We start from the raw sequence: 18,472 nt of genomic DNA on the forward strand, positions 1-18,472 counted from the left end.
AGGAAAGATCAGTCAGAATTGCACCTTTCACTGAAGGTATAGGAAGCTAGGAGCTGGTGAGGGAAGCAATTTACCCTCCTACTATCCCTCTCAGATCAAGAGGCCACTCACTGCCTCCTCCAGGAAGCCTTCCCTGAACAAGGTCCAGGTCAAATGTCTCTCCTCTGGTTTTCCCAAAATACAATAGGCTTCCCCCTCCCAGCCCTTTTGACATCAGACTGCTGTTACCAGACCTGTACATTGTATTTATTTAACAAACGTGTATGTAGCACTTTTTATGTGCAGGCCCTGATCTAAATGCTTTACAAATTATTAATTCATTTGATTCTCATAACAGCCCTAGGGGGCAAGTAATATGATCACACCCATTTTACAGATAAGGAAACTGAGGCACTGACTGGTTAAGTGACTTGGCCAAGGTCACACGGCCCAGAGAAGGTCAAAACTGGGAACCCCGATCTTGTCTCCCCATTTAGTCTGTGAGCTTTTAGGGTACAAGGATCTCGCTGGTTCCTCGTATCCTCAGAGAATAGCAAGGTACTGGCATACAGAAGGTGATGCATAAGTGCTTCAGTGCTAAGTCCTTTCCCATATGAATGTCAGGTCTATTACTGGGGCTGAGCCTAAATGTATGATCTGTGGGACACAGAAAACCCCACCGGCTCCAACTGAACCCTGAAGCCCATGCCCTCCCCCCAGCTCCCTAACCCCACAGGCCTAGAATCCCCCATGAGAGCCACATCACCTGGGGAGAGGTCTGACTCCAGGGTGGATTCCAGCTCTGCAAAGCCTCTGCTGTGTGGCCTGTGGCTTCTCTGAGCCTCAGTTTCATCTCAGTCACTACATTGGAAATGATAATGGTACACAGGTGTGCTTAGAGGATTAAATAAACCCATATACAAACAACACTTTGAACACACGTAGCACATGGTGAGCACTCAGCAGGTGTATATTCCTGGACTATAAAACTGGGAATACTTGTGCCACACTCGGGAGGTAACAAAACTTTGTCAATCCCAGTTAAATGAAGCAGGCTCTGAGATTTTTCATAATAACAGTAGTAAGATGGGTGAGTTGCCAAGAATTACCAAAAAGAATTTCACAAATCACACACAATCCATTTATGTCTGGGAGTTATCAAGATGTGGGAGAGTCTGAAACAGGGACTTACTGGGCCAGAAATAGCATCTGCTGGGAGTTTCATTCATTGAGCAATTGGGTACCGAATGCCGTCCCCATGCATGGAACAACATGGGAATGGGGAAGGCACAAGCTTTAGGGCTCCTCAGACAGTGGCCCCATCCCAGCCAGCTCCGCAGGCTGCAGATTTGTGGCCTGGACAAAGAGACCCACCTCTCTGAGCCCTGGCTTCCTCTTCAATAAATTAGGATGACAAAATGAAGCCTCCCTAGGGGGCTACTAGGGGGATTGGGAGTCGACAAGATCATGCCGCGCAGGAGATCAACAAATGTTATTTCCTCCAGCTTCTCAATGACAGCGCAGCAGTCGGCCACTCCATTCAGCCTCACTATCATCTTCAGAGAATCTGGTAGGCCTGGGAACTTCAGGTGCATTCGTGCCTAGGAGCATCAAACCAGGCTGGCAGGTGGCGACTGCAGATTCCATTTGTGCAGACAAGACCAAGGGACAAAACCAGGTGAAGCCCAAATGTTTCTGTCTCCAAACTCATACTCTTTGCCCTGAACAAGCAGCCACTCTGATGCCCCGGAGAGGAAGGGAGAAAGCTGGAGACCCCACTTAGGTAGGGGAGGGTCATGGGGGCCTGAGATGGACTTGATCAGGTGGTCCGGGCCCTCAGGAAGCAAATGCCAGGTACACACAGGGATCCAGGAACTTCCATGGAGCCTCCCTCCATGACTTACAGACTTACTCACTCATGAGTGAGTGAGTGCCATTCACGGCCCCCTCCTGGGTGCCAGTCCCTCCTAACATCCCACTGAAGAGTTCCTGCTGCATCACCAACAGACCCCAGCTGAAGCTCTAGATGTCCCCAGTCCTCTTTCCCACCCTGTCTGCCAAGCTGGTAGCCACTCCTGGCTCAGAGCAGTAATCCTGCTGACAATTAATTGGCTTTTGTTGGAGGAGAATGAATACCATCTCATCTTAATCTTCTTCATTATTCTCCTTGTTCAGCAGCGTCAACACAAGATTAGGTTTAATTTACGGGGGGTGGGGGGGCGTAGGGGGAAGTGGCAAAGTCATTACTCACCAGGAGCTCAGGATTGGATCTGCCTGGGTGCTCTGTGTTCACCGCAGGCAAGGGGCCGCTAGGAAGGCCCAGAGCTCTGCTGAGGTGGGGACATACTGAGGAGGTCTAGGCCCCCAGACTCACTTAGGGCCAGATCCCTGGGGACCACCAGCCCTTCCTAGTCTTATAAGACTCAGGTCTCCTAAATGTTTCTCAGGAGACTCTAGAGTAAGGGTAGCTTTTGTTGTTGTTGTTGTTGTTACAGAATCTCACTTTGTTGCCCTCAGTAGAGTGCTGTGGCATCACAGCTCACAGCAACCTCCAACTCTTGGGCTTAAGCGATTCTCTTGCCTCAGCCTCCCAAGTAGCTGGGACTACAGGCATCCACCAGAATGCCCGGCTATTTTTTGTTGCAGTTGTCATTGTTGTTTAGCTGCCTCAGGCCAGGTTCGAACCTGCCACCCTGGGTGTGTGTGGCTGGCACTGTAATCACTATGCTCCAGGCACGGAGCTGGAGTAAGGGTAGCTTTCAAGCCTGGCCCTTGAGGACTCAAACTCAGTCCCCAAGCAACAGAAAGAGATCAGGTTTTGGATTCAAATCCTAGCTGCTGAAGCCCCTTCCTCTGCAGAAAACTCGGTGGATTCACTCCAGTTTGGGGACCACCCCAGTTTGGGGACTGCCCCAGTTTGGGAACTGCCTTGACAATGCTGTCACCTAGTGGTAGTTAGTGGAACTGGCCCTTCCTTCCCTCTCAGTCCACAACTGAGATTCCTTGCACACAAAATTCAGATTTACAAGGTAAATAAATCAGAAAGGGGAAGAGGGACTTTTTCCACTGAAAACAATTGTTATGTAGAGATATCCACTAAGAAATCTAGAAGGAAATTCATTTTACCTTCCCTGGCTCCTCAACCAAAATGGTCCCAAGCACCCGGCACTCCCTCCTTCTGCCTGGAGTGATGGTATACCGAGGAGTGCTGGAGATCAGTGTCCTTGTCATCCTCAACTCTTCCCACTCCTCACCTCGGAGCCCCGGGATTCTGCCCATGCTCTGTGCCCCAGCACATGCCCAGCTCTGATTCTGTACCACAACAAAGTGGTTAAGACGAGCTGGACACCCACCTTCAGCTCCTTCTCAACGCATGACCATGGGAAGATTACCCAACATCTCTCAATCTTAGCTCTTTCATCTGGAAAATGGGGGACATCCGTATCTACCAGAGAGGGCCATTGAGCAGATTAAATGGGTCTGTGCACTTAGCACGGAATTGGAACCCATAAGTCCTCAGCAAATGCCTGTCGTCATTGCCATCACTGCTGTCATCAGTATTGTTATCATCCTGATCATCCCGTTACTCTTGAGAAATGTGGTTTCATCAACCAGTGAGCTGCTGCTAACACCTATCCCCAATGCCTGCTGGACAGAGCAAAGGTTTATCTTTAATAGAAACTAATATCATATCTGCTTCGTAGAACATTTGTACCCTACGGGACAAAGCACAGAGTAGGTCCTCAGGAAACCTCAGGGTCACAGCCATGATCGCCAAGATCATGTCAAATCATTTCCTACACATTCACCACCCCAGCCATGCTGGCTGCCTTTCTGATTTGTGGGGAAATTCAGCCCTGCCTCAGGACCTTTGCACGTGCTGCCCCCATAGTGCTGCCCCCAGACATCTGCATGGCTGGTTTTCCCTCATCACTCAATACAAATGTCACCTCCTCAGAGAGGTCCTTCCTGATCACCTTGACTACAGTAGCGTTCTCACCCTCACTCCTTGCTTTGTTCTTCCTGAACTAAACACCACTGTGTAACCAGCTGTCCCTTCAGTGACAGACACTGGGTCAAGTGCTGAGTAGAAGTCTAGATCCACCACGGATTAGCAGTGTGGCCTCAAGCAAGTTGCTTAATCTCTGTTGTGCTTCAATTTCCTCAACTACAAAAATGAAATTAATAAGTCTTCACTGCATGAGATTAGGTATTACAATAAGGCAATCTAGAGGGAGTCTTTTTTTTATTTTTTATTTATTTATATTTTTTTTTAGAGAGAGAGTCTTAGAGTAGCACCTGGTGTGGAGACTAAGTGCTATGTCCTGTGGGTAATTATATCTCATTAGTTCATTCATTTAGTTGCTGTGTTCATGCTTCTCTATCCAGGCTATATAATCTAGGGGAGCAAAGACCTTGTCTATTCTCTCCCTGCCTGACCCATGGTAAGTGCTCAATAAATACTGAATGATTAGAAGGGATCTCAGGAGCCAGCCATGCCCTCTGCTCTCTCTGGTTTTGACTGTCCCCAGTGAGATGGAGACTAGGGTATCCCCTTCTGGACAGCTCACCAATTTTTCCTTATCCATATGAACAATAAATAATAACAAATAAAATTAGCTGGGCTTGGTGGCATGTGCCTGTAGCCTGTAGTCTCAGCTACTCCGAAGATTGAGGCAGGAAGATAACTCAAGCTCAGGAGTTCAAGGCTGAAGTGAGCTATGATAATCCAACTACACTCCAGCCTTGGTGACAGAGCAAGACCCCGTCTCAGTGATGATGATGATGTATTTACATGTGGGTCCAGATCTGCCCTCTAGAGTAGAGGACAGAAAAGCCAAAAGGGGTTAAGAGCATCCACTTTGCAGCCAGATGTCCCTGGTCTGGTCATTTTCCAGGATAGTCTCTTGTCCTGAGTCTCCTCATGTGTAGAAGGGATGGTTGTGCCCTCTCCCCAGCCCCCCACCTATAAGATGTGACATGACAGGAAGTGCCCACCCCACCCAGCCCTTCAATGGCTCAGAAGCAGTCTTGTCATCTTCCTGAACTATACACCACTGGGTATCCAGCTGTGCCTCCAATGACTAACACTCAGGGAGTGTGTCTGAGGCACCCCATTATCCTGGTTCCTTAGCTCCCTCTGAGGGCTCCATGCCCTGGGGAGAGACCACAGCAGCCTTGGGGCCTCTGGGTTTCTAGGTCCTTCTTCTGAGACAAGGCCAGTGGCTGGAGGTGGCCTTGCTGGGCTTATGCCCTCCTACCCATCCCAAACCCCATCTCTGACTGCCCTGCCTCCTGTCCCCTCTACCGCCTCACTCCACACTTATTTTCACCCTCACTGCACCCTGGGCCTTGGTTGCTGGCCACACACTGCAATTCCTGTGGCTGCATCCCCTGTCCAGAGCCCCAGACTCCCTGGGGACCTCTTTCTCAGAAACCCCACGGGCACCTGGAACACCAGAGATCTTTCCTGCCACCTGCAAGACCTTCCATAGCCACCCACCTACCCCCACAGTCCTTCCCTGACACCCAGTCCTCACAGGAACTCCAATCCAGACCCCAGCCTCTCATGCTCACTGCCTGTCTCCACCCAGCCTCCTCCCAAGCCCAGCTTCCTTCAAGCTGGCTCCCCCACAGGTGATCCGTGGTCCCTCCCTAAAGCACCACCCTGCTTATTTATACATTTATTCAAGGAGAAGTGCTCGTGGGTTGAATCTCAGCAGCTCCCAATATTTGGGGTGGGTGTGGACTGTGAAATCTACTGGACAGAAGAATGAATGGTATCCTTAGGGCAAAGTCTATGCCTCCCCATTTAGACTGACAATTCTCCAAGGTCAAAGTTTTGCCTCCCCTATTAGACTGAGGATGCCCCCAGACCAAGGCCTATGCCTCTACCGCTAGCCTGGAGAATCTCAAGACACTGGACATATGCCTCCCAGATGTGCCCAGGCCACTGTTCTTCTTGAGATAGAGTATCTTTTTCACCCTGTAACTTCATGGCCCCCACAAGGGGCCTGACTCTGGGAATTGTGAATGAATGAATGAATGAACCAATCAACAATTACAGGCAGGCCCCAGCTTGAACCTTACATTCCCACCTGACCAGCAGTTACCATCAGGATTCATAATCAAAGCAAAGCTGAAGAGTCACAGAGATTCTGTGACTTTCAGGAGAGGAGGGCAGGTGTTTCAAGCCCTTCAAATGCCTCCAGGACCAGCACCTGAGAGTCCTCAGAGGAAAGGGCTGGGTTTGAGAGCCCACTTGAGGGCTGGGGGAGCCAGAAGAGAGTGCCCAGGCTCCAGAATCTGACACAACACCCTCCCAGGACCTCCTCCCCCAAACCACTGGCAGGGGGCAGCCTCTGGGCCTGGCTTGGAAAATGGCCAGTGAGACCAGATGCTAATGACTCCTGTCAAATCCAACACCAGGTCAGAGGGAAGCCAAACCGACCCTTTCTACGTTCCCCCACCCCCCAGGCCAGGAGAAATGGCAAACGAATCCAGTCCCACCATTGCCTCCACCACCTGCCTTCAGAAAGGGATGGGGAGGCAGCAAGGCAAAGGATCACTGGACCCAGAAAGGCCAGGGGGCAGCCCCCACACAGGCTGTTCTGGCCTCTGGGCAGCTTGGGTGTCAGTCAGGCGCCAGGCCCAGCTCACCCCTCCTTGGCCTCACAATCCCAGTCTTTGTCCAGCTCAGGCCTGACTGGCTCCATCCCGGCCCAGGGGCCCCTGGAAACCAGAGCAGCTGGAGCCCCACCAAGTGTTTTTCCACACTGAGCCAGGGCCCTCAGAAGACAGAAAAGGACGGGAGGGCAGAGGTGTCCATTCATCCATTTGTTCTTTCACTCCTTCCTTGGACAAATAATATTTATTAAGTGCCCGCTTTGACACAGGCACTGAGCTAGGTGCGGGGGATTCAGCAGTGGTCCCAGCCCAGGCCCAAGTCCTCACTGATCTTACACTCTAGAAGCCAGCTGCTGGAGAGGTGCAAACACAAGCAAACGTGTTCCAATAAACCCCTCTCTCTCCGCCTGAGGGCTGGGCTCCGAGCAAGGGGCCAAAGAGAAAAAGGGTGAGGGGCTGGAGGAAGGCGAGGAAGCTACCGACTAAGTTAAGGCCTATCTACCCCAGCCCCTGCCCCTGCAGGCAGCTGAGGGAGCTTGGAGGAGGGTCGCTCAGGGCTCCACCCACACGCCGCTGTTGGTCACCCGGGCCCCGAACCAGCCCTTCCAGTAGACAGAATCCTGCCCCCCGTGCTCGAAGCGGACAAAGCGGACGCCTGGCCCGTAGTCGGTGAAGGTGTGGGAGATCTGGGGATGGAAGGTAGGGAGAGTCATCGCCAAGGCCTCCTCCTGCCGCCCCACCGTGGGACACAGCCTGGGTGCTGCCACCCTCCTGTTTCTCTACCCCGCCCCGCCCAGGAGCGTCCTGGGCAAGGTTTCCACGAGTCCCGCCCCCCTTGCGCCCAGGCCCCTACCCTCGTCTCTCCACCTCCAGCCTCACCTCGACCCAGCCCCCTCCATCGCTGTCCGGGGGCACCGCCACCTGCCCGCTGTTGAACTCAGCCAGCACGTCCTCGTGCTCCGACAGCAGCTTCACCGTGAGCTCGTACAGGCAGCCGGCGTCGCAGCGGCCCGAGTACCTGTCCCGAGGGAGGAAGCGAGGGCGTCCTAGGGACCCAGCCTTCTACAGGAGTACTCCTTTACCCCCAGGGTCGGTACCACCAATGTTCCCATTATACAGATAAGAAAGCTGAGACCAGAGAGAGAAAGTGGCTTGCCCAAGATCCGAATGCAAAAACTAAACCCCAGGGCCTCCAGACTCCTTGGAGCTAAAGCCAGCCCAGAGTCACGTTTTGTTTTGCACTGCAGACTGAGAATACAGTCTCCTATATATTTTATATATACTATCTGATAGTATATACTATACTATCTGTATTTATATACACTCACAATATATGTGTACATATAAATATGTACTGTATGTGTTTGCCAATATTTAGAATTCAGGAGGGTGGGTAGATTTGACCTTCTGAAAATCCAGAAACCCTTGTAGACCCACGTGGATACAAGCCCTAGAGCCCCATCTCTCCTGTCCCCTCTGCTATGGCTCCCTCCTCTTTTCCTGGCCGGCGGCCTCTCACCAGTCTTTCACCACGATGGCCGGCTGAGTCGTGTCCAGCAGTTCCTCCCAGTAGCCCTCAGCCTGCAGGTCAATGACCTGTGCTTTGCGACACCACCTGGGAGAACAGGAGTTAGGATGGAATGGACGCCCTCCCCTGACCACCCCCGCTCATCCGTTTCTCCTTACTCGAAGGAGGAGGCGAAGTACTTCTTGACGCTGTCATCGTGGGTGAATTCCACCCCACAGTCTCCAGGCAGCTCCTCCACCCTCCAGCCGTCCCCACCATGCTCCACGTCGATCCAGCCCTCCAAGTCCTCTGTAGAGACACACCAGGCCCGCCCTTGTCACCCGGGCCTTGCTGAGACTGTGGCAGGCCTGGCTCTTGCCATTATAGAGGGTACTTCAGTCGTGTCTGGGTGGGTACATGATGGACAGTGGGGTGAAACTGATTCTCCCTTTTTGAGGACTGTCGTCCTGCCCCAGCTCACGGAGGGTGGAAGGGTCCGGAAAGAGACCCAGGGCGTAGGTAGCCAGCGAAATATATAGTAATGGGCAGGATTTATTGGGGCCACTTGTGCTGAGCACTGAGCCAAATGCTTTATCTCATTTAACCCGGAAAGCCGGCCGTTGCCGCCACGGCCCAGGAACGCCGAGTTCCTGCGTGGGGCGCCAGGAGGAGGCCTCTCACCTTCCCCGCACGGGTTGTGCAGCAGGTTGCGCCGCCGCTTGCTCAAGAAGTAGAACTGCTGCCAGTGGTCGCGCTCGTCCTCGGTGCCACCCTCGGGCACAAGCCCCTCCTGCTGGCATTTGAGCAGCCACAGGGGGGCGCCGTCCACCAGCTCCCTCCAGCGCTGGCACACCAGGCGGCCGGCCTGCACCAGCTCCGCGGCCGGCAGCTCTGCCAGCACGCGCAGCAGCAGCGGCTCCGGCAGCTCCGCCAGGTACGCCTCTTCCTCCTCCTCCTGATCCTCGGGCCGCTCCTCCTCCGCGCTCGCCTCCTCCGGCTGCTCCTCCGGACTTGCCTCCTCTGGCTGGCCCACGCTCTCTGCGGGCGGGGACGGGAGAAGGCGGTGACTCCCCTAGACTGTCCCCCCTCCACCACCCGGGACCGCAATGCGCTGGCATCCGCCCCCACCCACCCTGGGACAGTCCACATCTGGGGCTAGAGAGGCTGTGACTTGAGAGTGGTGCACAGGGAGGAGCCAGAGCAGCCTCTAAGTCCAAAGAGTTGTCTCAGAGGCCCGTTTCCCCCTCCCTGCAGGACCAGCAAACCCCATGCCTGGGCAGGTGGACAGCACCTGTAATGTTATTAAGGACAGCCTGACAACATTGTCCTGAGGTGTCACAATGAACTCCTTAATTTCCAACCATCCTTAGATCCTGCTCTTCTTACCTCTTCATGAAACTTTCCTGGACTTCCCCCCCATTCTATCCTCTCCCAGGCTAGCTTTTGTACCCAGGGTGTGGCAGTTTGATGACTGCCTTTCTCCAGACAAGACCAAGCCTCATGAGGGTGGAAATCTCACTGCTGCAGCCCCAGTGCTTGGTGCACTCTTAGGAGCTCACATTTATTATCAGCACTCAGCAAGTGCCAGACATTATCCTAAGCATTTCAATTTTCTCTTCTTTTCAAATCTTAACACCATTTCTACAGGGTTGCTCACAGCTATTTCATTGATGAAGAAACTGAGGCACAGAGAGAGGTGAAAGAGCCCAGAATCATACAGCTAATAAGTGGCTGGAGCCTGGATTTTAACCCAGTCGAGCTCCAGAGCCCTTAAACCACCATGGCCTCAACACAATAATTTGTGGAGTTAGTCTGTGTTAGGATTTTTTGTGGGCTCAGAGATGAAATGACTTGCAGAAGGACACCCTGCTAGTATTTAGGATAGGGAACATGGAACCGGACGATTGAGGTCGGTGGCAGAGAACTGGGGCTGGAGACCCAGCTGTCCCCAGCCAGCCTCTGTTATGTGACTTAGGGATGGGAAAGGGCTCAATAAAAGAAACTCTGTATATAAACAGGGGCTGGGGAAAGGACAGTTTCTTCACCTCTTCTCCCATCTCTGGCCCTCAGTTTCCTCATCTATAAAATGGGAGTAATTGGATAGCGCCTGTGGCTCAATTAGTAGGGTGCCAGCCCCATATACCAGGGATGGCGGGTCCAAACCTGGTCCCGGCCAAAAACTGTAAAATGAGGGTAATCATTTTATAGATACCAGGCCATTCACAGTGCTGGCATTCAAAGCTCTTGAGGGAGCAAGGGCATTCTAAATCATAAGGAGGTGGGCAAATGTCAGCAGTACTGTCTCTTGGATCCCAGCCAGCTTCAGCTGGGCCACTGGAGCCTTGAGTAAGCAGATACTGAGTGCTCCGTATCTCTGGAGGAGGGAGAGCCTATGAGGAGGGGACAAGGTGATGGAGGAGGCCACTGCTGTCAAACTAGGATGAGGAGTTCCTGAAGGCTGGGCCCTGGAAAGCTAAGGTGGTGGCGGAAACAGGCTGGACACTGGGGAAGGGGACCGGAGGCAGGGCCCAGGCCTGCCAGCTCTGAACTTCTGAACCTCTTCACATGCAGCAGCCCACCTTACACACACACACACACACACACACAAAGTTAGAGTCAGGCCCTTAAGCGCTGACCAGGGTTTACCTCTTTCTTGGACCCAGAGCACACAGCTAGGCCTCGGTAAATCTTATGGAGTGAGTCTTAGAGAATACAGCACTTTCCTTTCATTATTAGCATTTTTTTTTTATGGTCACATCTTTAGGATATGGAGAGTTACGCCCTTCCTTTTAGCAAAGAGGAACTTGAGGCCCAGAGAAGCTTAGCAGCTTCTTCCAGATCACACAGCAGAACAGCAGGAAGGCAGAGAGGAAAATACAGGGCCCTGAAGCCATATCACCTGTCCACCTTCATGCCCACAGCTTTCTGGGGAGCTGGGCCCAGTGTCCTCACCTCTCCATCCCTCTCCCTGCCCTGCCCTGGCCCCAGTGGACACCTGATGCTCCCCCGAAAGGTGCACCTCACCCAGTCTGCTATTCTGGCCCCCAGGCCTGTCACGGGAGGCCCCAGATCCAATTACAGCCCCCCCATCCTCTCTTGCACACACAACTCCCCACATTGTTGCTGTCGGAAAGTTATCTGACCCCTGGAAACTGCCTCTGAGGCTGATTCACTCACCCGGATTGGGCCCCAGAGTCTAGGGAATAGCTGGACCCTGGGAAAAAGCAGGAGCCCATTCTGGGGCTCTGTAGAGGGTGTGGCAGGGGGCTGCAGGAGCTGGGGGAATGCGCCTTGGGTACCTGACATGCATGGGCTGCCTGCCCCAAGTAATACCCACCCTCAGCTAGGTCTGGAGAGGAAGGGGGTGAGGCAATCTGCAGGCAGGTCTTGTTCCCACCCTGACTCAGCAGGCAACCCCATAGGCCCAGGAGGGAGTTGGAGGCATGGGGGGGAAGGGGTCTTGGTGCCAGAGAAGATGACTGGGCAGTCTCAGAGGACCAGCCAATAGCTGCCCCCAACTGTCCCTCGCTGCTGGCCTGGTCCCCACTGGGCATCCTGCCACTCAGGTGAAGAACAGCCCCTCCAGACTAGGGAGCCCAGGAGGAAGGTTGGGATGGGTGAGGAGAGACCGGTAACCCCAAGAAACCCACCAAGATTTTCTGAAGGGCCAGAGCTGGCAAAGGGAAGAAGTTGATGGAAGAAAAAGCTTGCAGCCTCTCATCCAGACAGTCCAAGACCCCCCCTTCCCGCCACAGACCCTCAGGAGGTGGGAATGTGGGTGTCCTCTGAGGCTACTTCCTAGGACCCATGAGTCATCCTCCCTCCCTGCCTGTCACCTCTCAAGGCCTCCCACCACACCAAGATACCAGGAAGAAGACTTCTCTCTTGAGATCATCTCAAGGACTTTGCTTTGGTGAAAGTTGCCACGCTGAGTCTCAGGGCCCCTCACTCCCTGGTGACCCTCTTTGTGGCATTTCTCCACCTGCCCTGGATTCCGCCCCCCTTCCGGCTGGAGCGAGTGGGGCCAGGCGGCGGCAGCTACCTGGGTCCCCGTCTCCGTCCATCGCTGCGGAGGCCGGTCGCAAGAGGAGGAGGAGCCGGAGCGCTGCGGGCTGTGCGAGTCCCGCGGTGGCGGTGGCGGTGGTGGTGGCGAGTCCCGGCTCCGCCGGCGTCTGGGTCGGTCCGGGCGGCCGCGCCTCTTAAAGGCCCCCGCCCCCGCCCCCGCCCCGCCTTTGGCCCCGCGCCCGGCCTCCCCGCAGTCCCAACCGAGGCCTAGAGCTCTCGCTTCCTCAGCTGACCCAGGAGGCCGGGAAAGGTCAGGAATCGGGGATTTTTAACTGGGAAGATCCTATTTGTGGGGTCTCCCAGGTCGACCCTGGGGGCTGCTCGTAGGAGGAGGAGGCGAGCGGACAGCGCGAGTCTGGGTCAGGCCGAGGGTGCTGGACGCGCGGCCCGCAGGGAGTTGGGTGCTAGAAAGCGCCTTCCTCCCTCCCACCCCCCACCCCAGGTAATTTTCCTACGACGCGGTCTGGGGTGCGTCCGCCCTAGAGCGGGGCCCGGGCGGGGCCTGCCGGGGCTGGGAGGAGCCGCTTCCACCCGCGACCGGCCCAGGCTCACAGGCCGGGCCACCCGACCGGATTGTGCGCCGGCGGCGGCCCAGTGTAGGTGACCAGCGCCGGGGACCAGGGCGCAGCGGGCAGGGGCCTGGCGGGAGGGCTACGCGCCGCAGTGCGTGGAGGGAGGCCCGAGGCCGCGGAGCTTGTGGTGGAGGCTCTGCGCGGCCGCGAGCGGCGGCGGGGGCGGGAATCCCGGCCCGGGTCGCTATCGGTGCGCAGCGGTCCGAGTCCTGACTTCGGGGGGCCATGGGAGACCGCAGGCACGCAGGCGGACCTGCAGCTGGGGGTGGAGAGAGGGGAAGGGCCGGTCTCCGTCGCCAGTCCCCAGCTGGGCAGATCATTTCCTCTGTGATCCGGAGAAAGTCTCTTGAGCCCTTTAGACCTCCGTGGGAGGCAGTGAAAATCATTCCCCAGCCCCTAACATCACCAAGAGACAGAGCAGCCCGGAGTGCTCTGCGGGACTGTGCGTTATTTCCTCTCTAAAGACCGTGTGGCCTGTTTAAAAATCATTGCTCTAGACTCGGAGAAGACCTAAGCCACTGCCCACATCTGTTTAACCTTGGACAGTTCCTTCTATCCTTCTGGGCTTCCTTAATCTCCTTAGAGGGCGTTGTGAGATACCATTAAAAAATCAGAGCTCGTAAAAAGAAAATCAGAGTTCAACTTACATTGAGCAAATGCTGTGTTTGAATCTCCTTGGACAGTCCCAGTGACCTGGAGGTAAGGGGCCCCATTTACAGACGAGGAAGGAGGTTTGGAGAGGCGCGGGGACTCTCCCGAGCTAGTAATGGCAGAGCTGGGATGGGACGTCCACCACCACCAGGGCCACGTCTGTAAGCACAGCTTTTCCATAACCACAGGAGTGTCCAGAAGCCACAAGCCATGGCTGTGGGGAACATCAACGAGCTGCCGGAGAGCATCCTGCTGGAGCTGTTCACGCACGTGCCAGCCCGCCAGCTGCTGCTGCGCTGCCGCCTGGTCTGCAGCCTCTGGCGGGACCTCATTGACCTGGTGTCGCTCTGGAAGCGCAAGTGCCTGCGCGAGGGCTTCATCACCGAGGACTGGGACCAGCCGGTGGCCGACTGGAAGATCTTCTACTTCCTTCGGAGCCTCCATAGGAACCTCCTGCACAATCCGTGTGCTGAAGGTGGGGCACAGGGGGGTCTGGCGTGCCTTCAACACACACACTGTTATGAGACTAGTGCCACTCACTTCTCTAATCCTCTCACAATAACCCTAAGAGGGAGATGCTAATAAGACACACATTTTTCAGATGGGCAAGCTGAAACCAAGAATGTAGTGTTTCTTGGCCAGGTGTGTTGGTTCGCACCTGTAATCCTAGCACTCTGTGAGGCTGAGGCAGGAGGATCCCTTGAGGTCAGGAGTTGGAGACCAGCCTGAGCAAGAGCAAGACCCTGTCTCTATTAAAAATAGAAAAATTAACATGGCCTGGTGGCAGGCACCTGTAGTCCCAGCTACTCCGGAGGCTGAGACAGGAAGATCTTAAGCTTGAGCCCAGGAGTTTGAGGTTACTGTGAGCTAGGCTGACACCAGGCCACACTCAAGCCTGGGCAGTATTGTGAGACTCTGTCTCAAAAACCAAAAAATGAGTAATGTTTCTTATTCCACCCTTATTTCTTTGCTGAACTGTCCTAGAAAGGGGAATGTTGGGTAGTTGGGACTAATTGTGCTCAGGACACAAGACTAGGAAGTCAGAGCCACATTTTGTTGGCCTAGTTCTCAGACTCCAGGACTGGGCCTGCTAAGACTATCTCAGAAGCAAGGTGGATTTTGCTTCTGAAAGAAGGGGAGATCCAGTCTTCTTTACAGCATGGTAAGAAAACAGGTAAAACCAGACATCTGCTGTCATCCAGAATCCCCTTCTTCTCTTGCCAGGTTATCACTTGTCCAGTGGACAGTGAGATGGGATAGGAAGTTCGTTCTCTCATGTTTCAATTCTGGAACAGAATGATGATAAACAACTCCTCCAAGCTGTCCTGAGCTTTCAGATGCCTGTTCCACTTGACTCCCCAGTAGCCATGTTTTGACCAGCATTTGGCAAATAGGATCCTTCCATGTACCAAATGTGGCTGAGGAGATAGGAATAGCATTTACCTTTTTAAAAGGTTGCAAAAACAAAGAAAAAAAAACTTTGCAAAATAAACAGTATGTGGCCCACGAAACCTAAAATATTTTGGCATATTTTAGAAAAAGTTTCCCAGCCCCTGTTTATACTCCAGTTTACAGAGGAGAAAACCAAGCAAGGCTCAGAGAGGGAAAGCAACTTGCTGAAGGTCACACAGGCCAGTTTGGTAGAGCTGGGACTAGACCTAGGTCTATAAGGCCCCATGTCAGAATATTCTCTGTCACTGAAGCAGTCCACTCATTCACATCACTTGTCTCAGAAGTCCCTGGGACACAGGAAGCACCTAATATAAGGTGGAAACTGTTGATATGCAGTGTTGACAGAGCATCCTCCAAGATCTAGGCAAAGGAGTGGGGAAGAAGGGACACTTGGGAGAAGGTGCCCACTGAGGGGCTTCCCTCCAGTGTGAACTCTGCTTTTCCACCAGAGGGGTTTGAGTTCTGGAGCCTGGATGTGAACGGAGGTGATGAGTGGAAGGTGGAAGATCTCTCTAGAGACCAGAGGAAGGAATTTCCTAATGACAAGGTCAAGAAATACTTCGTGACTTCTTATTAGTAAGAGCTGGGTCTCGGGGTAGAGGGAAGCCCAAGTCACTTTACCCTGGGGTCTCTCCACTTTGGGAGTGGCAGTTCTGTCCCCCCCCCTCCACAGTACCCTAGCGGTGAGCCCCAGCCCCTCCCACCCCTCCGCCTGTCCCCCAGCACCTGCCTCAAGTCCCAGGTGGTGGACCTCAAGGCTGAAGGGTATTGGGAGGAGCTAATGGACACCACACGGCCGGACATCGAGGTCAAGGACTGGTGAGTGCCTGGGGCGAGGGTCTGGGGGGGGCCTGCCACTCAGGTGCCCCACCCTCACCTTGCCCCCCTTCTCCCAGGCCCTAATGTGCCCTCCCTCTTCCTGCAGGTTTGCAGCCAGGCGGGACTGCGGGTCCAAGTACCAGCTGTGCGTTCAACTCCTGTCATCCGCACATGCACCTCTGGGGACCTTCCAGCCAGACCCGGTGACAATCCAGCAGAAGAGTGATGCCAAGTGGAGGGAGGTGTGTGGGCCCTGGAGGGGGCAGGGGGCAGAGGCAGACTGCTCAAAGCTGAGATTGCAGCCACACAGGCCTTGATGCAGATCCAAGCCCTGCTCCTTCTCACCTTGGCTTCCCCTGCTCTGAGCTTCACTTACTTCTTCTATAGAATGGGTATAATAGCTCTTCCCTCATAGAGCTCTCAAAGAAGTCAATGACATGATGCTGGTGAAGCCAGGTCCAAAAAAATGTTCAAAAAGGTTGATTATTACTAATTACTAGTATCAATTATTACTCTTTTCTAGACTAGAGTCAGCAAATATTTTCTTAAAATGGTAGCTACAGATATATTAGGCCACATTGTGGCCACATTGTGTCTGTCACAGCTACTCAACTCTATTGTTGTTGTGTGAAAGCAGCTCTAGACAATATATAAACAAATGGACATGAGAGTGTTCTAATAAAATTTTATTTACATAAATAGGCAGTGGGCCTGCAGGCTATATAGTTTGCCAACACTTGCTGTCCAGCACTGTCCAATATACTTTCTGCAACAATAGAAGTGGGCTGTGTCTGCACTTTCTAAGGTAGCCAAGAGCCACTTGTGACTATTAAACACTTAGTAAGAACCAGTTCTTAATACAACTGAGAAACTGAATTTTTTATTTTACCTAATTTTAATTAATTTTAACTCAAAAAGTCCCACCTGCCCAAAGAGAACAATATTGGACATCCTTTGGCAGTTTACAGTGTCTTTGGTTCCTGTGAGCCACATGGTAATCCTGTAGAGTGGACCCAGCATGATTTTGCTGCATTTTACAGATGAGGCAACTGAGGCACAGAGAGGGGAGGTGATCTTCTCAAAATTGCAGAGGAAAGACTAGAACAATATTCTACTGATTCCTATTCCAGCACTAAAAACTCCACCCATCCTCACTCCCCTGGCCTCTAAGGCTACACTTAGATCACGGCCTTTGACCTCTCTTTCCTCTGCCTGCTCTCCCCTACCCAGATCTCCCACACGTTCTCCAACTACCCACCCGGTGTCCGCTACATCTGGTTTCAGCACGGTGGCGTGGACACTCACTACTGGGCCGGCTGGTACGGCCCAAAGGTCACCAACAGTAGCATCACCATTGGTCCTCCGCTGCGCTGACACCCTCTGATGCCCCATCCACTGAACCCTGACTGGTAAATTACTGTCAGAGAAGGGCCAGGCTTGGGAAGGGGAGGTGGAGACCAGGTGTCCCCAGCTCTTGAACTCACTCTTGCCCCCCATTGCTTCTTCTCTGTGGAGCCTCTCAGTTTGGGCAGCTCTCACATGCTGGGGGGGCGGGGGGAAGGCAGCTCTCCAAGGTCTTGATCTAAATGATGGCAGGGGAGACCTGCGTGGGCCCCTTTAAGAGATGAACCACCTGAGGTTAGGGAGCAGGTTACCCTGGGCTCCTCTGAGATAGGTCTCCAAGCTTGGATGACACCTAGATCTGTGTCTTTACCTTCCCCTCCTGGGAGCTTTCTCTCTGTGTTGTTTGGGGCCCCTCAGAGCAGGAATGTGCAAGACATCTGGCAAGTGAGCAGCTTCCCTGGATAGTGCAGAAGTGGAAAGTGACCGTGTGACTCAGGCAGATCTGGAAAGTAGGAGGTAGGCTCTGCTGGTCCATGCTCTGCCCTGTCCTGCCGTTCACAGTCTCTCTTGCTCTGCCTGTCTACTCAGAAGAGGTGGCTTTGGTCCAGAGGCTCAGGCCCAGTTTGAGATGGACAGACCCACAGTGAGGTGGGATCCAGGACAGCTATGGACTGTCCTCACTATCAGTGAAGCCCCAGAATCCAGATGGATAGCAGGCAGGGACAGGGCTCCTAGAGGACCTAAGGAATCCTGCCCAGGGTGTCCCAGGGTAGGTAGGGTGCAGAATTAGGCTCTGATTTCTGAGAGCTGAACTTATGAACAAGTGAGGTAGGGGGGTTTCAAGGACCACCCATCTACCTTTAAGCCCAGGCCAGACTCCCTGAGGCTTAGAGGGCATTCTAAGCTTCCTTGCCACCATTCCCAGGCCTCCTCACCCCACCCCAATTCTGCCTCTTCCTTCTGCTGGAAGAACAATAGTGTTTCCTGACCTTGTCCTGTTGCATGTGGCCAAATAAAATATGTTCCCAGCCCAACCTGTGCCCTGTGGTTTCTGGAAGAAAAGGCAACCTTCATGGGCAGCCCTGCCCAGACCTGCAGGAGGTGCAATGGTGTGGCTTCTGTGGAAGGTACAGGGAGGAGTTGACATTTCAGGAGCCAGGCATCACAGAACCAGGGTCATGGAACCCCTCAACAAGCTGCAGACAGCTCGTTCACAGCCCTTCAGTACTGCCAGCTTGCCCCGGAGGCCGAGCAACAAGGCTGAGGGCAGGGTATGTGGACATCTCTGGGCAGACCTTGCATCCACGTCATACTGGGTCCCCAGTACCACTCAGACACTGCTTCCTGGTGTTACTCTTCACCAAGAGCTTTACTGACATGAGATGAAGCCTGGCACACAGTAGATGCACAATAAGTACATTTAATTATCTTACTCAATAGTGAGCTAGTGTAGGGC

At 53.6% G+C, this 18,472-nt stretch overlaps 2 protein-coding genes across 8 annotated transcripts; one reads left to right on the forward strand and one right to left on the reverse strand.

Annotated features, from left to right (window-relative positions):
* Positions 1–6,811: 6,811 nt before the first annotated feature.
* FBXO2 (F-box protein 2) lies at positions 6,812–12,324 on the reverse strand. Its single transcript, XM_053575676.1, has 6 exons — positions 12,156–12,324; positions 8,795–9,151; positions 8,293–8,422; positions 8,126–8,221; positions 7,486–7,624; positions 6,812–7,292 (listed from the first exon to the last, which is right to left on the reverse strand). The coding sequence occupies exons 1-6, from the start codon at positions 12,175–12,177 to the stop codon at positions 7,158–7,160; spliced, it is 879 nt and encodes a 292-aa protein (XP_053431651.1). The 5' UTR covers positions 12,178–12,324; the 3' UTR covers positions 6,812–7,157.
* On the forward strand, positions 12,305–18,037 carry FBXO44 (F-box protein 44). Of its 7 annotated transcripts, XM_053575684.1 has the most exons (8): positions 12,758–12,774; positions 13,334–13,449; positions 13,590–13,876; positions 15,303–15,400; positions 15,527–15,672; positions 15,779–15,914; positions 16,903–17,081; positions 17,434–18,037. In XM_053575684.1, exons 3-7 carry the CDS (start codon positions 13,612–13,614, stop codon positions 17,044–17,046), a joined length of 789 nt encoding a protein of 262 aa, XP_053431659.1. In that variant the 5' UTR covers positions 12,758–12,774; positions 13,334–13,449; positions 13,590–13,611; the 3' UTR covers positions 17,047–17,081; positions 17,434–18,037. The 7 variants fall into 7 exon arrangements, with proteins under 7 accessions (XP_053431658.1, XP_053431657.1, XP_053431661.1 ...); XM_053575683.1 differs by lacking the exon at positions 12,758–12,774 and adding an exon at positions 12,305–12,428 and having other exon boundaries at positions 13,434–13,449; positions 16,903–18,037; XM_053575682.1 differs by lacking the exon at positions 12,758–12,774 and adding an exon at positions 12,307–12,428 and having other exon boundaries at positions 16,903–18,037.
* The last annotated feature ends 435 nt before the right edge of the window (positions 18,038–18,472 follow it).

Source organism: Nycticebus coucang, chromosome 22 (genome assembly GCF_027406575.1).
Source record: "Nycticebus coucang isolate mNycCou1 chromosome 22, mNycCou1.pri, whole genome shotgun sequence".
NCBI lineage: Eukaryota > Metazoa > Chordata > Mammalia > Primates > Lorisidae > Nycticebus > Nycticebus coucang.

Excerpts from the sequence above, each read along its gene's own strand:
- FBXO44 (XM_053575683.1), top strand. The coding sequence starts at position 13,612 with ATGGCTGTGGGGAACATCAACGAGCTGCCGGAGAGCATCCTGCTGGAG. Across the intron at positions 13,877-15,302 it reads GCACAATCCGTGTGCTGAAG|AGGGGTTTGAGTTCTGGAGC; the intron begins GTGGGGCACAGG and ends CTTTTCCACCAG. Across the intron at positions 15,401-15,526 it reads AGGAATTTCCTAATGACAAG|TACCCTAGCGGTGAGCCCCA; the intron begins GTCAAGAAATAC and ends CCCCCTCCACAG.
- FBXO2 (XM_053575676.1), bottom strand. The coding sequence starts at position 12,177 with ATGGACGGAGACGGGGACCCAG. Across the intron at positions 9,152-12,155 it reads GGACGGAGACGGGGACCCAG|AGAGCGTGGGCCAGCCAGAG; the intron begins GTAGCTGCCGCC and ends CCCCGCCCGCAG. Across the intron at positions 7,625-8,125 it reads GCCATCGTGGTGAAAGACTG|GTACTCGGGCCGCTGCGACG; the intron begins GTGAGAGGCCGC and ends CCCTCGGGACAG.